Source organism: Drosophila guanche, unplaced genomic scaffold (assembly GCF_900245975.1).
Source record: "Drosophila guanche unplaced genomic scaffold, DGUA_6, whole genome shotgun sequence".
In the NCBI taxonomy this organism is placed as follows: Eukaryota; Metazoa; Arthropoda; class Insecta; order Diptera; family Drosophilidae; genus Drosophila; species Drosophila guanche.
The window spans coordinates 778,900-800,704 of NW_022995757.1; the positions used below are offsets into that span (position 1 = coordinate 778,900).

General features: G+C 45.3%; 6 protein-coding genes and 1 long non-coding RNA gene across 10 annotated transcripts; 4 read left to right on the forward strand and 3 right to left on the reverse strand.

Moving 5' to 3' along the window:
* Positions 1-40: 40 nt before the first annotated feature.
* LOC117590314 (NECAP-like protein CG9132) lies at positions 41-19,214 on the forward strand. Of its 2 annotated transcripts, XM_034282803.1 has the most exons (5): positions 41-217; positions 681-1,077; positions 1,138-1,349; positions 1,418-1,500; positions 19,197-19,214. In XM_034282803.1, exons 1-4 carry the CDS (start codon positions 135-137, stop codon positions 1,467-1,469), a joined length of 744 nt encoding a protein of 247 aa, XP_034138694.1. In that variant the 5' UTR covers positions 41-134; the 3' UTR covers positions 1,470-1,500; positions 19,197-19,214. The 2 variants fall into 2 exon arrangements, with proteins under 2 accessions (XP_034138694.1, XP_034138693.1); XM_034282802.1 differs by lacking the exon at positions 19,197-19,214 and having other exon boundaries at positions 1,418-2,463.
* LOC117590318 lies at positions 3,884-19,428 on the reverse strand. Its single transcript, XR_004574282.1, has 3 exons — positions 19,399-19,428; positions 9,128-9,131; positions 3,884-4,026 (listed from the first exon to the last, which is right to left on the reverse strand). It is a non-coding gene; the product is annotated as an uncharacterized LOC117590318 (long non-coding RNA).
* Positions 4,371-8,074, reverse strand: LOC117590310 (UPF0472 protein C16orf72 homolog). 2 transcript variants are annotated; one of them, XM_034282796.1, is made up of 6 exons: positions 7,429-8,074; positions 6,004-6,093; positions 5,724-5,910; positions 5,375-5,641; positions 5,180-5,299; positions 4,371-4,491 (listed from the first exon to the last, which is right to left on the reverse strand). In XM_034282796.1, the coding sequence occupies exons 1-6, from the start codon at positions 7,607-7,609 to the stop codon at positions 4,455-4,457; spliced, it is 882 nt and encodes a 293-aa protein (XP_034138687.1). In that variant the 5' UTR covers positions 7,610-8,074; the 3' UTR covers positions 4,371-4,454. The 2 variants fall into 2 exon arrangements, with proteins under 2 accessions (XP_034138687.1, XP_034138688.1); XM_034282797.1 differs by lacking the exon at positions 4,371-4,491 and having other exon boundaries at positions 4,569-5,299.
* LOC117590306 (exosome complex component RRP45) lies at positions 9,445-10,949 on the forward strand. Its single transcript, XM_034282793.1, has 2 exons — positions 9,445-9,994; positions 10,052-10,949. Exons 1-2 carry the CDS (start codon positions 9,538-9,540, stop codon positions 10,822-10,824), a joined length of 1,230 nt encoding a protein of 409 aa, XP_034138684.1. The 5' UTR covers positions 9,445-9,537; the 3' UTR covers positions 10,825-10,949.
* LOC117590316 (histone deacetylase complex subunit SAP30 homolog) lies at positions 11,480-12,463 on the reverse strand. The gene is made up of 2 exons (XM_034282805.1): positions 11,906-12,463; positions 11,480-11,837 (listed from the first exon to the last, which is right to left on the reverse strand). Exons 1-2 carry the CDS (start codon positions 12,296-12,298, stop codon positions 11,709-11,711), a joined length of 522 nt encoding a protein of 173 aa, XP_034138696.1. The 5' UTR covers positions 12,299-12,463; the 3' UTR covers positions 11,480-11,708.
* LOC117590304 (run domain Beclin-1-interacting and cysteine-rich domain-containing protein) lies at positions 12,781-15,821 on the forward strand. Its single transcript, XM_034282791.1, has 4 exons — positions 12,781-13,136; positions 13,220-15,264; positions 15,332-15,485; positions 15,557-15,821. The coding sequence occupies exons 1-4, from the start codon at positions 12,933-12,935 to the stop codon at positions 15,734-15,736; spliced, it is 2,583 nt and encodes an 860-aa protein (XP_034138682.1). The 5' UTR covers positions 12,781-12,932; the 3' UTR covers positions 15,737-15,821.
* Positions 16,529-21,764, forward strand: LOC117590313 (carbonic anhydrase 2). Of its 2 annotated transcripts, none has more exons than XR_004574281.1 (4): positions 16,529-16,876; positions 20,267-21,142; positions 21,208-21,364; positions 21,442-21,485. XR_004574281.1 is itself a non-coding variant. In XM_034282801.1 (4 exons), exons 2-4 carry the CDS (start codon positions 20,668-20,670, stop codon positions 21,580-21,582), a joined length of 753 nt encoding a protein of 250 aa, XP_034138692.1. In that variant the 5' UTR covers positions 16,540-16,876; positions 20,267-20,667; the 3' UTR covers positions 21,583-21,764. The 2 variants fall into 2 exon arrangements, 1 of the variants encoding a protein (XP_034138692.1); XM_034282801.1 differs by having other exon boundaries at positions 16,540-16,876; positions 21,228-21,364; positions 21,442-21,764.
* Positions 21,765-21,805: the final 41 nt, after the last annotated feature.

Consider the following 21,805-nt stretch of genomic DNA (forward strand, 5'->3'; position numbering starts at 1 on the left):
GTGTGAAAAATGCATTATCGTTATCAGTGTAGTTGGTAAGCTTAAAAGCTAGTGCCGAGCTTACAAAAAAAACACTTGGCAGAATTTCAGATAATAAACAAAATCAAAAATAGTGAAGTTTTCAAACAAAAACCATGGAATACGAGAGCGTGTTGATTGTCAAACCAGAGGTTTTCATATATAAAATACCACCGCGGGCGAGCAATCGAGGCTATAGGTGAGTCAAGCAACAACAATAGGAAGAAAAAGTGACTACTGCTTTTTCTTTTGCTTTTACTGTGTTTCATTCTAAATTGAAAGTTTTTCCACTGCAACCAAAGAGACGCCCCCACATCAGGGGCATCTCTGCATGTGTGTGTGCGGGTGTTTGCTGCTGTGTGTGTACTGCGTGAGAATGCATAAATTATGCTTGTTGTTGCTGTTGCTGTTCTTCTCTTTTGAAGTTCATTTCCAATTGATTTTTTACAGCTGCTCTCTATGCTTTTTGCCTAATTACTGTACATGTTCCCTTACACGTATGCGGCCAACCCCTACCTCCCTCCCTCCCTCCGTCTTCACACCACCCATCCGAAAAAAGCTCCATTATTTGCGTGTGTGCTGCTACTGCCTCTGCTGTTGATTTCTTTGTTGGCTCACAGTTTTCCATCTCATCACTGATTTTCCCATCTCATATTTTGCAGGGCGGCCGACTGGAACCTAAAGGAACCCACCTGGACGGGTAGGATGCGTCTTGTGGCTAAGGGCACGGCCTGCATCTTGAAGCTGGAAGATAAGACCAGCGGCGCCCTCTTCGCCAATTGCCCCATCGATACATATCCCGGCGTGGCCATCGAGGCAGTCTCCGACAGTTCCCGTTATTTTGTCATACGCGTCCAAGACGACAATGGAAGGTCCGCCTTCTTGGGCCTGGGCTTTGGCGATCGATCGGACTCGTTTGATCTGAATGTGGCGCTGCAGGATCACTTTAAGTGGGTGAAGAACCAAGAGCAAATTGAAAAAGAGAAAACCGAGCCCAAGCAGGAGCTGGATTTGGGCTTCAAGGAGGGCGAAACCATTAAGATTAATATGAGAATAACGGTAGTTAAACGTAAACCCAAAAAAGGCGTTTCCACTTATGTATTTGCCATTTTTGTTTAGAAAAAGGACGGCTCCGACGGCCCATCCCGAACTGGCAAGAATAAGGGCAACAGCGGTGTTCTGCCACCGCCACCAGGTGGTCTGGGCAAGATAGCGCCACCACCAGCAGCCGCGGCTTCGCCTGGGGCGACGGTTCGGACAAGTCCTGGCGTCTCGCCAGCGCACAGACCATCCGGCGGAGGGTCCGAGTGGACCGACTATGCATCAGCTGGGTGAGTCTCTCTCTCTCTCTCTGTCTCTTTGTAGTCCTAATCTTTATCGTTCCTAATGTATTTTTCAGGGGCAATCAAGGACAACAGAACTCGGCAAATGCCAACTGGGTGCAGTTTTAGGCTGGTGATCTGCTCCTTCTGCTGCTGCTGCTGCTGTTGCGACCGACCTCCTTTCTGTCATAGGATCTTCTACAGCGCTTTATATTATCACCTACCATCATTTGTTGAGACATTCACTATTTGAATTAATTTTTTCGTTTTGGCAAAAGGAACGACGACGACCAAGAAGAGAAATTTGAACCGAGAGGCATTCAGCGCAAGAGATAAACGTTAAAGTTAGCCTTTTTTTTATATATATATATACATTAATTAATGGAAATTGTGTGTATTAGTTTCCCCTCTTGTCACTGTCCCACAGGGGCACGATCTACTGCGCCTCGCCCTCTGAATGGTGTAGCTAGAACATTGAGGGGATTTTGGTAGCAAACTATTTAGCCTGGTTGTTAATTGTGTAAAGGAATTGTTTTGAAGGCGAACGGACACGCATGAGATAAATCATAATATTTGTAATGGAAGTTAATATTCGGCAAGTGTAATTTGTTAAACACACAACATGCAACATGCAACATGCTAGCTGCAAACAAAACTAAAGTGAAAGTGATTCAAATTGTTTGGAGTACTTACACCAGTCACACGAGTGCATGCAAAGGACATTCCGCAGATGAGAAGAAAGCAAACTAAACTAAATAAAAGTAAAACAAAAACATAAAAGTATAGTAGCCTTATAGGATGACATTACATACCAATTTTAGTTTATTGTTACACTATCTCCATCCGCCCCCCTTCCCCTTACCATTCCCTTACCCACGCAACAGTCTCAAGCACATTGTGCCCTTTCCTTCCCATTGCCAGAGGGTCTTATAAATATATTTTATTTTTTGTTTAAAAGAAAAACGGCACACACGCATAGCAATTAAGTAAATCAAATGAAATGTATATGCTACATGCTATATATACACATACAGTATGATGAAAGATATCCATATGTATTTAAATAAATAAACCACGCAATGTATTTAGTACATTACCAAAACAGAAACCACAAAACAAAAAACGAATGAGTATAAATATGAGATACATATATAGAAAAGAGATCTTACTAAATATGAATTCAATAGTTGAAATGTTTGCCCCATGCCCGATCCTGCTGATACACACTTAATTCCATAGTTTAATTGTCTTGCCGCCCCCTCGTACTTGCTAATTCTCAACACCCAGTGTTAAGAGCTCTTTGTTTATCCGATGATACGTAGATTAGTGCTATGATGTGTATGTTTGGGAGCTCGCTCTGCTCCTTCATGTTTCTTTTGCTGTTGTTGAACTATAAAAAAACGCTAAAAATGTGTACGAACTAAGAAACAAACACTAGTTATATATATTTGTTCAATTCATGTGTATACTTAGAGAGCTGCAACTGGCACACAATTTTCATCTCATGCGGGGCATACAGTGTGTTTTACTTTGTGCTGGACTGGGCCAAAAGTGGAAGAAGAAATAGTTTTTGATCGACGAGAATTTTCATGCTGATCAAACAAATTTTGGATATTTATCTCCGTAATTAATCACAATAATAGGTTTAATCGCATAGAAGATATCTGATAGATGTGTGGTGGCAATATTCGACTGCTGTCAATTGAAATCTGCCCCAAGAAAGTGAGCACAGACAACCACTAAATCAGTAATTGAGTGGCGTGGATCTCTTTCAACCAATATACATAATATGAGCAACAAAAATATATTTAAATCCATCAAATCCATCCCTCTTTCAATTCAAAAATTTACCCTTTAAAGATGCTGAAAGATTTTCATGATAAACCGAATTTTAAATTTATCAAGCAAGGATTTGTTTAAACATGGTGACCATTTATATCATTTATAACTTAACCCAAGCCATAGTTCATTTCTAGAATAGCAACAACTATTTTAGCTGCCTAAAACAACGAAGGTCTGGCTTACAACCGAAAACCCGTCTGGCAACTGTGAAACGCACTGTATCATTATGGATATACGTTATTGGGGTAACCTTCAAAAATGAGGGGAGAGTGGGTCACTCGTGTTTCAAGCGAGAGAACCTTCAATACCAGAATATCACATTATTCGCCAGAACAGCTTTGAAGCAGTCTACAAAAAAATGAAGAAAAAAACGAAAAAAAAGTAAAGTTAAATATATGTATGTACATATGTACATATAATATACATATACACGACAAACAAGATATATACAAAATGCAACTAATATTAATGAAATACGAAATAAATAAAAAGAACAGAGCATAGCAATTTCAATTTACAATGTGCTTCAGTTTTCATTTGCAATGATGCAAATCACGAGGCATCATAGGTAAAATTCTAAACAGGCTGATTGATCAGATTCTAGGATGCCAATTCCTGCTCCTTGGCCAATAAAACTTTGGGTTTCTTTTTTTTCATTTATTTTCTTTATATTTTTAATTAAATTATAATTTTTGCTTCCGCTCGCGCTGTATTTTTTGTATGGTTTTTTTTGTTTTCTTTTGTTTTTTGTTTTATTATTTGTTTTGTAATTGTTATTTAAGTTTAATTACAATGTATTATTCTCATAGGACTTCTGCTTCCGCTTGACTTTGCCATCTCCTCTCTCTGATACTCCTCCTCCTTTCTCTCTTAGCCTTTCTTCATATTTGTTTCGCTTAATAATTTGTGTGGTGTGGTGTGGTGTGTATTACATCATCGTATGATATTCAAATACATAGCTATATGTACGTATAAATAGATGTATTGTATGCTATGTGTGTGAATGGGTAGGTATAACCTGGCTAGCTAGAAACTTGCGGGGGGTTAACCTCCCACCAACACACAGATTCCTATATATCATATATATTCTGCCTGATTTTTGTGGTTTAATATGCCATCCATGCGCATAACGTAATGCTTGTAGTTCGTTTTTGCTTTTGTTTTCATTTCAATTTCAGCTAGGTGGAATTTTGTTTGTTTGTGTGACTTGGGGCTGAGACACCACGCCCAGAGAACTTGGAACGTGAAGATCCTTCCTTTAGCGGATGTGGTCTAGGAAGGGGGAGAATGTGGCTGAGTGGGCGATTTCCTATACGAACAAGCAAAAAAACAAAAAAATATTTATGTATGATTTATATCGTATGTATACATATATAATCGTCTAATTATTTTTCAATTAAGTCGCATACATAAATTGGAGGGGGGAGGGAAATCTTAGTGTTCTCTGTTTTGGGGTTTGTGTGGCGATGATTCTCTGTCATCTAGTTACGATATTTACACAGCTGCATTTCCACGCTAAATGTATTGTACCATACATTCACTCGAGTCCTGCCTGCGCCTCAACAATACTCAATAATCTACTCGCTTAGCTTAGCCTACAAAAATATTTCATCCTAATCAATTCATTTTCCAATATCGATTTTTCAACGAATAACTTGTAGAGCGTAATATTTTTTTAAAAACTAGCAACTAAAACCCTAACTTAAACTTGTATAAACGTCTGCCTGCGCATACATATACAGAAGTTGGCTTAAGTGTGTGTGTGTGTGGGGGTAGGGGAGGTCGAAGAAAGTTGTAAATATAATTTTGAAACAAAATAAAAAATGGTACATTTAATGTTTGTTTGCTTTCAAAACGCGTCCCCGTCAATCTTCTTTCTATCCAATATTAGTGCCGATTCTACCACTACACATCCTGATCTCGACTCAAAAGGGGACTGTGGGGTAAAGGTATTATTATGTTGGGATAGATAATGGCTTATTGGATGATGGGATTACATGAAGCGCTGGCGTTTACTGCTATAGTGGCATATATCCATTTTATCGTCGATGGGACTGCCGGGACGCTTGCAGTGGCGCGCTATTTCATTGGCAACAAATGAAAACAGTTCTGGGCCACTGAAACACACACCAAATAAATAATAACATTAGTGAGGAAATGCACAAGCGAACTGGTAGTATCGTTGGACTGACCGTGGGCGCAAAACCAAAGCCTCCTTGAAGGTATGCAAATCATCACCGATGCCTGGGGCTCCTGGAGCACCGCAGCCGCCACCACCACTATGTGCGCCAGCTCCGGCTGGCGACAACAAATGCGATGGATGCCCCGAAGCACCTGTCAGTGGGCCACCGGGCAGGTCAAGGCCAGAGCCAAGAAATCCCAGGCCAGAGCCTGGTCCGCCGCTGGTCGAAAAATGTCCGCCGACGCCACCGCCATGGTTATGCTCAGGTTTTGGTGACCTACAGAGGCATAGGAATGCAGAGAGAGATTTGGTTCAATTATAAAAGGGTGATGCTCTGGAACATGCAGCGCGGGACTCACCGACGATTGGCATGTGGATTTGTGTTGGATGGCGGCATCGGTTTTCCGGCTAGATAGGCCAATAGATCCTCGCGGCGTATCATGCGACGTTTTTTGCTACGAGCCCATTCTGCTAGCTCACGTGTGCGGCGTTGATATCCACACTGTACAGCAGCATCGCTGGTGCGCTTGAGACCATCACATGATTCTGGAAGGTGGATTAATGGGGGTTACATATTATGGTTACGAAATCAATATGCTATAGTTGGAGATTTTGGGGCATGGGGCTATACTACATTACCTTTGTAAAGTGTTGTCACAGTGCCAGCTGCGGTCTGGAAGGGCAGCCAGAGGGCGCCTGTGTCTGAGGAAAATGCGTTCGATGAGCGCTCTGTGGAGGAGAAGATGGAATGAGAGATATTATCAGTGGTAGTAGTGGTAACAGTGGAAGCATAGAAGCAGACTCAATTTTCTTTCTTGTCGAAAAGATGTCGAAATAAAAATGTCTGACCTGTCCGCCATTGAAGATCAATCTTTCTGCCGTCTCTCCCTGACTGTGTATCTAGCTGTTTTTTTTTTTGCAGTCTCCTCTTTGCACACCTGCTGCACACGGAAAATACAGGACGACGAGGGAATAGAAAGAGAGAGGAAGAGAGTGGCGTAGACCGACCTCCCTTGTGCCGTTATCGACCCGAGATGAAGAGCCTGCAGCAAACAAAAGTGCAAGCGGGATGGCACCAATCACACTCAGTCATAACCCAAAATAATTTGCAATAAAATAAAAAGAACAAGAGGCTGCGACAGCGACTTGCCCGATAGAAGAGAAGTAGATGAGATGGGGGAGAATCAATATAAAGGAAAGCTTATCAATCTTTCAGCTTCCGGTATTTGGGGCTGTGCCATCAAGACTATTTTCGTTCTTTAATTTTTCGCCATCGAAAACCAAACCACCCCCCCCCCCCCCTCCACTAAAAGAATGACGAAAGCAAAACAGCTGTTTGCCCATTGTTTTTGTTGTGACGCAGCGATGTGCGTGTACGTGTGTGTGTGTACATACGATGCACGCACATGTTAATGGATATCGAAACAACAACAAAAAGCAGCACACGAATATCTAGAATCAGCTAAAAAATATACATATAATTCCTAGACGCGACGCCTCTGCCACTGCCTCTCTCCACAGCTGCTGTCGCTGCATACTGCGCTGCCATTGCACTTGGCTTCTACATCTCTCGCTTGCTCACCCGCTCTCCCTCTTATGCTATGCCTTTGCCACTGACTCTCTCGCTCTCTGTTCTATTGCAATGCCCGACCCTTCCTCCGCGCCGCCCCGCTCGACACCACATAAGCCAAAGCCCTTTCTGCATTTTGATAATGCGTAGATTGTGCAGGAAAAAAAGGAGCCGAGCTCGAAAAGTCAATACAAGTAGAGAAGAACATACATAATTATTTAAAGAGATCAGGCCTGGAAGCAGGAGGTAAATGAAAGCCGGGATGCTGCTGCTTCTTCCTTCAGCGCTGGGCTATTAATACCTCGCCCAAAACTATTTTTACACACACACACACAAGCACAAAGAGGCAAGCAACACACAAAAAAAAGCTGAACTATGGAAATGCGTTTTGCCCCAGCTTCCATGCCGCTACACCGCATACCCTTCTATTGAAGGGGACCGTGAAATCCTGTACGACGCCCCTGTTACCAAAACCAAAGTTCCCCGGCACTTACCACGATAGAGCTGGGCCACAGCGGTGGCCGAATCCTGGAATGCTCCCCAGACGGTGCCTAAATTGTTGTCACGCTGACGAACATACTCCCGTTCGAATTCATCATGCTGGCCGTCAATTTCATTGTGACACTGCTCCTCGAGCCAGCTTTCCTCGCCGCCCGATTCCTGCTGCTGTTGCATTTTTTGACTGTGTTTTTGTGTGTATGTTAGTAGTATGTTCGCCTGTTTGTGTGGGTCGTTTGTGGCTTTTTGCTGCGCTGGTTTTTTTTCTTCTATCTCGGTTACGGCTACGGCCTGGACTCCGCGACTGGGGAATCGAATCGCGACTTGCGTCTTCTGGCTGCTGCTCCTTTCTGCTGCTTCCTCTTCTGCTACGACGACAGTACGCACTAACACACACACACACACGAGAAATGCTCACACAGAAGCACACACGCCTCACACACACGCAGCCTCGCTTCTGTGTCGGTGTATAGAGGATTGTCCACTCTTGAATACAAACTTTGGGGCACTTGAATGCGCACTTTGATGCCCAGCTACCAATCCGCCACTAGCTGTTGTGCCGTAGATCACTTTTTTATAATCTTTTGTTATAATTTATTTGTTTTGTTTCATTTGACCAACCAAGATTGTTGATATTATATTGATATATCGCGATGTGCGTGATATTTTTAGTTTTTGATACGATAAAATTGGTACGATATTTTTGCCGCCAAATATGCTAAGAATCGGTATTTTTATAAAATATGTATCGTGCCCTTTTTGGATCCATGCAGAAGTTTGCTTTTAGTGGGATTGGCGGCTCTTGCATGATCGGAGGAGAAGAACAATCAACGAAATAAGCGACGACAACTTTGATTAAACCCATATCTGCAGAAAAGAAACCAGAACGGTCGTTTGTCTATACATTTGAGTATTATAACTCATATAAATATGTGTTCATGGATGGAAACTCATGAAACGATACCCTTTTCATATTCCGCAGTTTGAAAATATGACAGAGAATTTGCATATGGCTGGGAATAACATCTGCAGACGTCTTTGATTCGTGGAGCAGGAAGGCCGTGCCAAGGAATATTTGCACCCTTCCTATTCAAAATTGGATAGTCGCCGCCTTCGCCCCTTGGCACGACCCTATGGAGCAGTACTTGGTCCAAAAAGGAAAACAACTTAAAACATTTTGTTACCGCCGGGTGTGTGTCTTGGCAACATAAAGATACTGGCGTTTAAAAAGGTTAAACAAATTTAAAATGCAAATACTTTCAATATTATCTCATTGATCTATAATAATTATTTCCTTTTTTGCCGTTTGATTGAGTCTATACTCTCTGTTTGCTAGGTACCCTCTCGGAAATCAAAACAGATCTGCTAGCAACATTCCAACGAATACCACACAAATACTATCGATACCACAAAATACTATCGTCTGACTTTCTAGATTATTTCGGCCTGTTTTTTGTCTATCTGAGTACTGCCTGGCCTACATCCGCTAGAAATCCGCGGTTCCATAGCGGCCCCTTTTTTATAAACTGAGAACTAGGCTTATTTTAATAAACTAGATTCTGTGGAAAATTATGCCATTACTATTACTACTATTACTAATACTATTCGATATATCGGGATATTTTTAAATTTAAATATTCGCTTTGACATATTTGATTTATTAGAAATCGATATTTTTAAGAAAGAAGCAAGAACCATCCTAGTATGAGCCCTGTTTGAGGCAGTATGAGCAGACTTATCGATCAACTATTCCACAAATATACTGAAATATACCGAGGATAAGGTTTCGAAAATCGAATTTCTCAAAGATTTTTTTTTTTAATATTTAATAAACCAAGACTTGAAAGTCTTGGCCTGACTCTCACAGACAATCGATTCGTTGATCTGATTTAATTATGTGATCAGGGCCTAGAGTCTTAGCTGGTTAGTAATATTAAGCCGAATATCATAATCGTGGAATATGATACGCATCGGTATATTTCTAAGGGTCAGGCGGTATATCTTATCGATAACTCCGCGGTCACGATGCGCAGCACGTTTTTAAAAGCCGGCCCTATCCCAGAATTTGTTTTGATAAACAAAAGCAAAAATTAACTAGAATTAAAATGTTTATGAACACGGGTCTCTTCGAGCCGGGTAAAACAAAAACCGAACGTAAATTCATCCAACAGGCGGTGAAGCAGAGCCAACGCCTCGATGGCCGCAAGTCCGGCGAAAGCCGCAATGTCGAAATAACCTTCGGTGGCGAATACGGCTCGGTGATCGTGGCGCTGGGCGAAACCAAGGTGATGGCCCAGGTAACCTGCGACATGGGCACACCCACCACGTCCAGACCGAATGAGGGCAAGCTCCAGCTGTTTGTCACCCTTGCGGGCGTCTCCTACCTTGACTCAGTGCAAAAGACGCACGATAAGCGTTCGCTCACGCTAAATTCCCTACTGGAGCGGACATTCCGCACCTCTCGCTGCGTGGACCTGGAGTCTCTGTGTGTGGCCTCCGAGCTGCATGTCTGGTGCATTCGTGTAGACGTGAATGTTCTCAATCACGATGGCAATCTGTATGGTAAGCAGTCTCATAGCTGAATACCTTTTCCCGACCAAAGTGTTCATTATTTTGTAGATGCCAGCACGATTGCCGTTTTGGCTGCCCTTATGCACTTTCGTCGTCCCGACGTGACCTTTACTGATGGCGAGCTGCGCACGTACACGGAGAAAGAGCGCGATATGATACCCCTGCTATTCCTGCATTATCCTGTGAGCGTCACCTACTGCATCTACACGAGCAACTTTCAGCCCTTCGTGGACCCCACGCTGCTGGAGGAGAATTGCGCCGATTCGACTATTATTTTGAGCTTTAACTCGTACCAGGAGCTGTGTACCCTCAATGCTGGCGGCACTGTACCCACGGATGTTCGCACCATAATGCAGTGTGCTCGCAGTGCTGCGAATCGCTGCAAGGCCATGGTAACATTCGTCCGCAAGGCCTTGGATGTGGACGAGCAGCAGCGTTTGCAGGGGAGCACAAAGAAATACTCTGGCATGCTGGGTCTAATGGCCAAATCGTCACAAAAGCTGAGCTTTAAGACGCTAATGAAGGGGGAACAGAAGCAGCAGCAGCAGCATAAATCAGAGGACATGGATATAGAGGTGGAGGCCAAGCCGAGCGCAAAGCTCGAGGAATGTGTAGCAGAGAACGCTGAGAACGATCAGCCAGCCCAGGAAGAGGGTAAGTCCTGCCTCAAGGATGCCTCAGACCTACGCATGGATGCCAGCGGCTGGCTGCCGCAGGAGGTTGAGCCTGAACCCATCATAGATCTGACAAAGCAGGGGCCAGGCAAACCCAAGCGCAAGCGCAACAAGGGCAACAAAAAGAAGCAGCCACAGAGCTCCTAAAACAAACAAAAAACAAAAAAGGGAAAGGTTTATCAAGCTGGGGATACGAAGGGAAAGGAAAGCGAAGCAAGTCCATCTATTTGTAATGAAATTTATGTATAATAAATCTATGAATTAATAGGTAAGTCATGCTTATCCATTATTGTCTACTTAAGCCTACAAGTTTATGGCTAAAAATCAGTCTAGACGCTCGTTCAGTTGGGCAGGGCCCGCCCGTCTTGGCTTTAACTAGCACTACGCGGGGCCAGAACCAGTAGGAATTTTGATTTCTGTCCGAGATGGGCGAGCCCAGACCCGTCTTAAACGCAATTCGTTGTGTTTTTTGTGTGCTAGTTATGGAATTACGCAGGATTTGCTTTCGTTTCAGTTTCGTTCAATTGGTTTTGTTTGTTGAAAAATGTACATGGTTTATTCTTGGTTTCAATTTTAGGATAAATTATATATTATGTATATAAAGAGCTATTAACAACGGACCAATGCTACAACTTCTTTCATCTTAGTGTTAATATTTGCTTCATGTTTACGTGCATAAACATAGTACATACATAATTATTCTTGTTTTGGGAGCACCAGTTGCTGAGTTTGCTTTTTTTTACTTTTTACTTACATTAATTTTCTGCTTACAATTAAATGTGTTTAGTGTTTATCTTCTGATTTTGTTGTTGGGATGTAGGAAGATTGCTGGGAGGTCTGGGTGGGTGGGTTGGCGACAATGATTGCTATAAAAAGTGAACAATGCTGACGTCAGGGATCATCATTCTGATGACGAAAGCAAATCCAGAAACAATGTATATGTGTGCAAGGGAGATGGCTAGCTGATTTTGAGAGCCGGCTGGCCGTAGCATCGTCCCCTTATGTAGTGTATCATCCCTTTTTGATCCATTTCAGGTGGTATCATTGCCAATACCGTTCTTTTGATCCAACTTATTTGTCCCCGTTTTGACCATGAACACAAAATACGTGATTATCTCCTTCTCCTTAATGGGTATTGTCCTGAAATGCTTCATGATTGTCTGCGTGGGAAAGAACAAATCAAATTGAATGAACAACAACAAAAAACAAACCAATTTTATCGACTCACATCTGCCAATTGTGCCCGCTTCACGCCTTGCCGAGTTTGGACCTTAAAGTAGCGCTTATAGCGACGCAGCGTGCCGACGCTCAGCTGATAGAGATCGGGATACTCGTGCAAATCGGTGTCTGTCTCATTGCTATCATCCTCGCTGTCCTTGCGTCGGCGCTTGGTGCGCACAGACTGAATGCGCTCCTTGTGGTGGTCACAGATGTAGATGTGCTGGGCACTCGGGTCACTGCTCAGCTTCAGGCGCTTCTGGGCCACCGTCTTCTGGATGCGTTTGCTGTAGCTGGCATAGCCGGCCTGATTGCGACACCTTTCCATGTCGTCAATCAGGCAGCAGGTTTGGTCTGCATGGCCACGGGAGTCCTCCTCTCCGGTGCTGAAGCCGTTGTTCATCCTATTGCCACGTATATACCGGATCCCTTTATTGTCGGTGCCTTGCCAGGTAGTTGCGAGTGTGTGTGGTATATGTACTGCGTACTACTTGCTGCTCGCTACGTTTTGTTTCTCTGTTTTTGTTTCCTTCCCCTTCTGCGTCGTCTTCTCATCAATAATTTACGGTCACACTAGCGCCTAGCTGTACGGTCGTACTTAGGTATGGTATGGCAAATCGCTTTGAAATAGGTGGCCCAACTTGGAACAATTTCCCCAGATGTGGCAATGTATTTTGTGTACCCGTCACACTGAAGCGAAATGGTTTTCAAAGTAGTTTTGGGTACATTTTTATGCGCAAACATTTAAGACAAGTTCTTCCAACAGTTGTAAAGGTTGGAATCTTTTTGGCAGCTTCAGTTCCAGTACCCATTGCAGTGCCAGTTCATTGCATAAATGACAAGGTATATGATTGAGAGTCGTGCAGTATATTTGATCGATAAATCCACGGTCACACTGCTCCCCACCTAAACAAAACAATCGCCCCTTTGAACAAAATAAACGAAACGAAGCGTAAAACCATTGAATGTGGCGGGTCAACAATGCGTGGATAGCCGCCGCCTAGCGGGGGAGAGCAAGTGCATTACCAAGAACAGTCATGGCCAGCGCAGCACCAACAACCGTGGAATGTGACGCCACCCAGCAACGAGAGCGACGAGAGCTGAGGCAACAGCAAGTGGTGGCCAGCACACTGCTCACAGAGCTGCGACGCGCCACCAACTATTGGTTACAGTCAAAAAACGATGATGGCTTCCAGATGCTTGTCCAAACATGCTCACAGATTCTCCAACATGGCCTGGTGGTAAGAGAGCGATAATGAGAGCGCGACAGTGTCCGCATCGATGACGAATGTTGATGCAATTTATTGCTGTTCCTCTTTATCAGTTGCAGCCACAGCCTGGTGGCGGCGGGGAGCTGCAGCGTCTGGCCGATGACTTTGAGTTTTTGCTCGCCAGCGAGGAGAAGATGAAAAGGCAACAGCATCAGTCTTATCGTCGCTGCAGCGAGCAGCTGCCGCAACAGCCACAACGGAGTGTGGATGAGTTTTTCCACTGGTGGATCACACGCACACTGCGCGCCCGCTGCCTGTCGCAGTGCCTGCAGTCGCTGGTGGCCGACAAGGAGCTGATGGAGTGCTATTACCAGCGGGAGTTGGCCTTTCTACGCCACTCGGGGCATGCCACGACGCTGTTTGTGTGCCTTATGGCGGTGCAGCTCAACCAGAGCAGCCTGCTCAGCCAGCTGGAGGTGCACCGGCAGCTGCGACATCGACGCACCTGCTCGCAGCCAAATTTCAGCATCTCACCGCGCCTGCAGGTGGTGCCGGAGGAGAGGCAACATCTTCTGCAGCAACGGCGGCCCCACCCGCATGTCCGTCATTACCTGCGACTGCGACGCTTTAAGAGTCTGCCCAATCTGTCCCAGGACCCAGACGAGGAGCATGAGGCGGCCCGTCGACGCTGCCAAACCTACAGCAGTCCACGCACAAATAGAGCGACGACTGCCCGCGGCCAGACGGATGAGCCGGACATGATACCTTCCACATCGGCGGGCAGCTGCCACAGCAGCTCGAGCCGCTCCAGCACCAGCACCAGCATATCCAGCACCAGTCCACGGCGCATCCAGCTGATCAACTGCGATGACATCAAGATCTGGACGGATCAGACGGGCAGCCAGCAAGCGGAGATTCCCCAATCGCAGTCACAGGCCAACACACAGACCCAGTGCAGCCTCAGAGCCTCGCCACTGAACAACTTCCTGACGAATCTTTTTGGCTCCCCGCCTCTGTACACCAGTTGGTTCAATCGCGGCCTGGGCGACGATCTAAATGGACTGGGAAACGGTCTGGGAGACAGTGTGCTGGACAGCTTTCTGCCGGTGAACGGCAAGAAGCTGAAGAAGAAACAAACTCTCTTCGAGGGCGTCAGCATGCTGGATGAGGCGGCGGCAGCGGCAGCGACATCGGCAACCCTCGCGACCTTCTGCACTGCGCCGCTGGACATCGTTGGGATACCGGATGGCAGCTATGGCGGCAGTCAGGCGACCAGCTCTAGCTCGGCGAGTGCCACACCGGGGAGCCTGAGCAGCGACAAGGTTGACCAGCAGTCGCTGGCCACATTCCTGCAGATGTCACGCTACACGCACAACAACACGGACCTGGAGAAGGAGAACGCTCACTTTCGCATCTCGGAGGCCTGCATCACGGCCATCGAGCATGTGAAGTGGAGCCGCCGGGATGTGGCCAAGCCCAGCGCTGCCGCCTTCTCCACGGATCCCGATCTGATGCCGTACGTGGAGCAGATGGGATCTCTGGAAGGGGGCCACAGTAGCCACAGTGCCGAGGCCGTGGGCCTGCAGCTCATCTCGCGCTTTAACGAGCAGCAACTGCCGCGCGTGGGGCACCTCAAGTGGCTCGTTTCGGAGCAGGACACGCCGCAGCAGCTGCTGCCGATGCCCAAGCAGCAGCAGGACAAAGAAAAGGCCGCTGCCAGCCTGACGCGTGGCACAGCCACCTGGGCTCCGCCCCGCCAGCAGATCATCTTCACCGAACATCCCAGCGTCAGTCGCTCGCAGCAGATCAGTCGCCAGGGCAATCGGTGTGCCGGCTGCGGCATGCGTGTGGCTCGACAGTATCAGCAGCATTTCCGATACTGCAGCTACCTGGGCAAGTATCTGTGCACGGGCTGCCATCGCAATCAGATCTCGGCCATACCCGCCAAGATCCTGCAGAGCTGGGACTTTCGATGCTATCCAGTCTCCTCGTTTGCCTATCGACTCATCGAGCAGATGTACACCTTTCCGCTGTTCCATGTGCCCGATCTGAATGCCCAGCTCTATGCGAAGCACAAGGATCTCTCGACAGCGCGTCGCCGACGTCTTCAATTGCAGTCCGTGAAGGAATTCATTGGCAACTGTCGCTTTGCAGCGAGGTAAGTGGATCGGATTTGAGACAGAGTACAAACGAATAATTCCCTTGGATTCTGTTTTTTTTGGCAGGGAGCAGGCATTCTTCAATGCCATACCGCTGCACCTCACCCAGGATGCGGACATGTGGTCCATGTGCGATTTTGTGGATGTACAAAACAGCAGCATGAGTCGCTCCATCAAAGAACTGATCCTCCTGAGCGAACAGCATGTCCTCAATTGTGTGGTAAGTGTTTGATTTCAGGTTGGTTGTTGCTTCCCCCTGGCTATAAATCTCTCACGCATCTTCTGCTGCAGCTCTGCGTGGGTCGAGCCTTTGTGTGCGAATACTGCAAGAGCAGCGAGCTCCTCTATCCCTGGCAGCGAAAGATTGAGCGCTGTGGGCATTGCGGCGCCTGTTCCCATCACAACTGTTGGAAGGCCAGGCGCAGTGAGCCCTGTCCGCGCTGCACCCGGCTACAGGCCAGGGCCAGTTAGCACCCAACACCAACATATATACATATTTATATATATCTCTCTCACTGTATATAATCGTGTAAATTACCAAAACTGTTATGAAAATTATGTACCTCAAGACGATTGAAGAAAGGAGATCGCAGCGGACCGGTTCGGAGCGGAACCATGTTTATTTTATACATATATATACGATACGATACGAATATTTATTGTACACCCTGCACATATTGATTAAAGTATTCACTATATTTTTTAACTATACAATGTTTGTTTGTTTCTGTTATTTTATGTTTTTATTTTACATTTCAGTTCGTTCAATTGCGAACTAGTTCCCTTATGGATTCTCTCAGAGTAAAAATAATTTAGTGAGTCTACAGTACTGTCTCTACATTTACAAGATTTCTGAGCTATTACTTAGGTTACAAAGCAGTTTAGGAAACAGATTTTCAACATTAATTAAATGAAATAGATAGTTGTCCATTCTCCATGTATATATTTTTGATAAGTAGCAAACGTGTAGTTACCGTGTAATTAACATGTAAAAAACGGACATTTGTGTTAACCTTATGTGTTGAAACCTTTCTTTATAAACACTTCTTTTAATAAGCTTGATTGTAAAAAATGCACTAATCAATCGGATAAAATTATATGTTGAAGGCTGGGAGCCCTAAATAGCTTGTAACATTAAAACGAATATAACAATTGAGGAATATGATTTTAGTCGGTATATTTTGAAATTAAGATGGTATATTTCGGTATATTTAGGAGGTTCCAGGTAATATATTTAATCGATAAATTCGCTGTCACACTGACGCTGGTGTCACAAATTGAATTTAATTATCGTATTTATATATATATATTTGTTAATACATGTTTCACGCGCATTTGCAGTGCAATGCGTTAGATCTTGTTTTTATGTACATATGAACGTTCATATATGCATTTGTGTGTGTGATTTGTCTGCCAAAGAAGAGCGCAAGGAGCAACAGTGAAACGAAACGAGAGCGCGCGTGTCAAAGTCAAAAGTTTTGCATAAATTAATACTGTTGATTGTTGGTGCTGCTTCTGCGGCTGCTACTGATACTGTCAGGTGCTTGGTTGTGGGGTGATTTCTTACGGTGTGATGCGGATGGCGACAGAATTGCAGAAGTAAATCAACAGGTAAATATTCGGATATATGTACATATATGTATATATCTACCAACAAAAATGGGAGATGAGACTGCTGCTCCCATCTCCCTCTCTTCGCACTTATCCATACGCAAACATGCGCGAAATTAACTGTAGCTGTGTGTGCATGCGCGTGTGTGTGTGCGTGAGTAGCACAGTTATTAAAAATGTCTGTCGCCGCAACAACAACAAAGCCGGCCCGGCCGCTGTTTTAAAAAATAAGTTTATTCCCCCGCTCACTTCCCACCGTTCATGCCCATCGTTCGCTGTACATGGTATTTGTTCTGCTCTTGCCACAATCATTGTTCTCTTCTGATTCTTCTGCTCCTCCCCCTCCCCCTTCCCACCCACGACATCGCCCTCCTCCCGGCTCACATTCACGTGTGCAGCAGCAGCGCCGAACTGTGTGTGTGCGTGCGTGTGTGTGAAGGTCGGCCTGACTGTATAGGTGGGCGACCCTGCACTTGGAGCAAAAACATGTTATTGATTTGCTTCATAATTCTCTTCTTCTATTCTGGTTCCTGGTTCTGGTTCCTGCTGCTACTTCTGCTGCTGCTGCTGCTCCTGCTACCAAAGAGCAAACACACACACACACACCCACAAGGAGAACAGCTGGGGCAGGGTATATCCTTCCAAAAGGTGAGGCAGTGCGACAGGCACACACTGCTATTAGCCAGTTGCCCCACCTGGAAACACAAAGCGCACTCGAAAGCAACGCTCTCCTTTTGCATTGATAAGTTTGGTCGATGGTACCTCCGGCTCCTGTTGCTTCCTTTTGCTCGTCAACATTGACTAGCCCCTATATGTACATATATAACGCGCATTGCTTGTTAGCCCGGATAGCCGCTTGATGGATGGATGAGGTCATAGTTGGCTAACACCAGTAGTAGTCCTGTTCTATTTCCGTCGATCCCAACACTCACACACACAGAGCAGATGAGCTCTCTCTTTCTGTGTGTGTTAACCTCATTCCACCAGCAGTAGAGTCAATCGGTCAATGCAATTACTTAGCTTATTTTATTTATTACGGCCCTCATTCCATGGCCTCCCCAAAATTCCCATTCCCATTCTCATTCCATGATATATTCGCTGATTCTACAATGTCGTAGAAGGTAGTCGGCATCATCGTCTGGCGGCGATAAGGTTGACAGATAGATATTCCCCGAGATATCACCGCAACAACTAAGTGAAATTGCCAAGGCTACGCTCGATACGATGCCACATTCAGCTACAGATACAAATCAAGATCATCCATCGTCACTCCCAACGCTCCTTTAAGGCCTCCCATCTGAATGGCAGATTCCGGTACTGAAGTGGGCCCTCTCCGCCACTCGAGTCTCGCTCGCTACGTTAATTTTCCACCCAAAAAAAGATACCTTATCGATGGTCAACACTCCTCGTAGTCCTCCATTGATTGGGGGGGCGGGAGAGACAGACAGAGAGAGAAAGCGTTATGCAAATTGTATGCCCGAAAGAACCCAATCACACCATACCCCCCCACGCTACCAATGATAACAAATAGTAGATACTTGGGACGATGCTATAAATACATTTCAGTATTGTTTACCCATCATTAGTTGTGTAATTTTATGCAGATAATAAACGTGAGCGCGTAATGTGAGTGATAAGAGCTATCTCTCTCTCCCTCTCTCTCTCTCTATCGAGGACAGTAACAGAGGGAATGGATTCGTCTGCTGTCTAGACTTTGTGCGAGGTAAGGCAATGCATGAATATCTTTCATTTGTAAACCAGTTATTAATCAGTTTACATTTATTTCAGCAAAAAGGATAATAATCCCATGAGTTTTCGGACTCGCTGAGGATACAAAGTTTAACCGAGGTCTCGCAGCACAAATAAGATTTAAACACAGCTGAAAGAACGTGCCAAAATGCGTCCAAATGTCATATAAATCTTTGGATAAGATTACACGAAAACAGCACAAAAACTGGGAACTAAACAAGTCTTACAGATAATACGAATTATCCTACACTCCACGACTCCACTCAAAAAAAAACTTAACTCTGCCAACTCTGTGGATAAGATAAGGTTAGAGTTTGGTTCTTTAATTGGAAACTGTTTGCTGCACGCTAACCTTAAAGATCAATCTAGACTCTGGAAGTTCAAAGATCAAGTATGAGAGAAAACGTCCATGATTGATGACGTACATTGGCTCGAATGATGACGCGACGACTATGATGATGATGTGGAGGCCACAGGTGCAGGCGGAGAATGCAAAAATCTAGATAAGATATCAAATGTATAGAGTACAATGAGCAGTGAAAGCCCATCATCAGGGTAGCATTTTTTGTTTCTGCTGCTGCTGCTGCTGCTGCTGCTGCTGCTGAGTCAAGTGGTTCGTTCTGGAAGCTTCTGAGTACTCGGTTCTGGTGGCTTCAGTTTTCAAATTAAATATCGTCTGTCATACGAAAATTGGGAGCAAAGTAAAGAAACTCTTTTATGGGTTTTATGGCCTTGTCTTGGACTCAATTTATCAGCAAAATTCTATGGGCCACTCTCTGCTCTCTCTCTCTCTCTGTCTCCCTTCCATCATCCATAAGTGGGGCTGTCGTAAAAATAACAATCTGCTATGGGGCAGGCCGGCAGGTCTCCTATCAGTTTGCCATTAGTTGCGATAAGCGCAAACGTCTGACGATCGCGCTGACTCTGCGATTCGATTGAAACTTGCACCAGTCCAGTGGTCGTCGAAGACGTTGCGGATTATAAAAGTGTCAATTAAAATCATATTTGGCTTTATTGCAGATCACATATTAGCCACTTTGGCTGTCCGTAATAATCTGTCTTAAGGCAGAGTTCATAAATCGCGAATCCATATTTATGACCCGCGCTGAACTCGCTCCTCGAATCAGTCATTAATTATTTAAAGCCAAGTCTGATCAAGTGAGTTACGGCAGGCGAAGGCTTCCTGTTTGTGGAATATTTGTGAAATATTTTCCCCAATTAAAGGAATGATTTCAATTGTCTTTTTATTACAAATTGAAAGGCAGCCACTGGCATGGCTCTGGGGCTGGGGCGGTCAGTGGCAGTTAAAGTGCAAATCGATAAAATGCAAATTGTTTTGTAACGATGGGAAATTGTGCAAACAAGAGCTGAGCAGCGCCAGCACCTCCCCTACCCGTTGAATATTTCAAGAGGGGTGGTGGCAGGGTGTCCTGCCTGCTGGCCAGGACAGAATGATAAAGACATTTATTTCCTGGAAGTTTAATCTAATAAATGGCTAATCAAACGATGACTGACACCCCCTGAAGGAGGTCGGGGTGTCTAAACAAAGACGCAGACACACAGCCGTCACGCGAGACATTTTACATTTAATTGATTTTGTTGTTACTCAAATATTAAATGACATTTCTGTTTTATTTGCAGTACACACCAACCATTGTTGTCATCATTGCCACCATCATCATCGTCTTCATCATCAGCAGCAGCTGAGAGAGATCCAGAGAAGGCTTCAGAGAGACAGCCAGAGGCAGCCTTAGAGCCCATTTTCCGATACGCCGAAGTCAATTAGAACAGTCGCCACCACGACGTCGCCGCCGAAAGCTTACTTGTTGTCAGCCGAGCACTTGGACGACGCCAGCGCCGACGATCGCGGGCGTGTCTACAAGCTGAGGAAGAAGAAATATCTCAGGGGGCCTCACATCACATAGATACGACCAAGGATAGATAGTGGATAGTGTGTGGACGGAGGAGCAGTGCGAAAAGAGAGGCAGTGAAAGTGGAAGTTTGAACAAGAGAGACAGAGAGAGAGAGAGAGCGCTGCCAAGATGCCTGTGCAGTCCCCCATTGAGATCAGCAACCGGGCCATCGAGCATATCGATGATGTGGATCCCCTCGAATACCATGGCCACTGGGAGCCGGTGGGTGTGGCCCGTGTCCAAAACACAGGCACCTCGGCCATGGTCACCTTCAGTAAGCGAAAACAGCAGCCGTATATCATTGGCGGGGCACTGGACACGAATAAATATGTATTCGAGCAGTTGCACTTCCATTGGTCGGACTCGGATGAGTCGGGCTGCGAGCACACACTGGAGGGCATGAAGTACTCAATGGAAGCACATGCCGTCCACTACAATGCCAAGTACAAGGACTTCACCGAGGCCAAGAACAAGCCGGACGGTCTCGCTGTGGTTGCCTTCTTCATACAGGCATGCGGCGAGAAGGATTGCCCCGAATTCAAGAAGATCACTGAAGGCATACGCATTGTCCAAAAGATAAGCACGAGCGCATCGCTGGATTCCGGTGAGTGTGGAACTGCTAGACGGGGATGCGTCGCTGGATGTAATGCATGTAAAGACTAACTAAAGACTCATTCACTTGTCGACAGATTGCCTATCGTGGATTGGTCTGCAGGAGCTGAGCAAACACTATTACACATACAAGGGATCGCTGACAACGGCGCCGTACTTTGAGAGCGTCACATGGATTATCTACCGCACACCTATCTATGTGTCGAGGGGTCAGGTGAGTCGAAAGTCCAACCCAGTTGCTAGTTCTACTATAATTGAATGTTCGTTCTCCTTCCCCTCTGTTATCGCCAGGTGAGCGTCTTTCGCAACTTGCAATCGTGTCCCAAAGATGAATCCAAAAAGATAGTCAACAACTCTCGCGAGATACAGCGGCCGCACAAGGACCCAGAGATCTTCTTTGCCCGCAACACAAACCTAAAGTCAAAATTATGATGTGTTTGCTGTGTGACACCGAACTCTCGAAATGTGAGGCTCGGCACTCGCTCGATCGATCCATGCTCTTCGTCATGCGTCACACACATTGCCACGACCGAAAAACCAAAACCGAAACGATTCTCTATTCTGTTTTGTTCTCCACCACTCCCGCCCTTGAACCGGGTCATTCCTCTTTTGAATCGTAAATTAAACTTCAACTATATTTTATATATGTAAATCT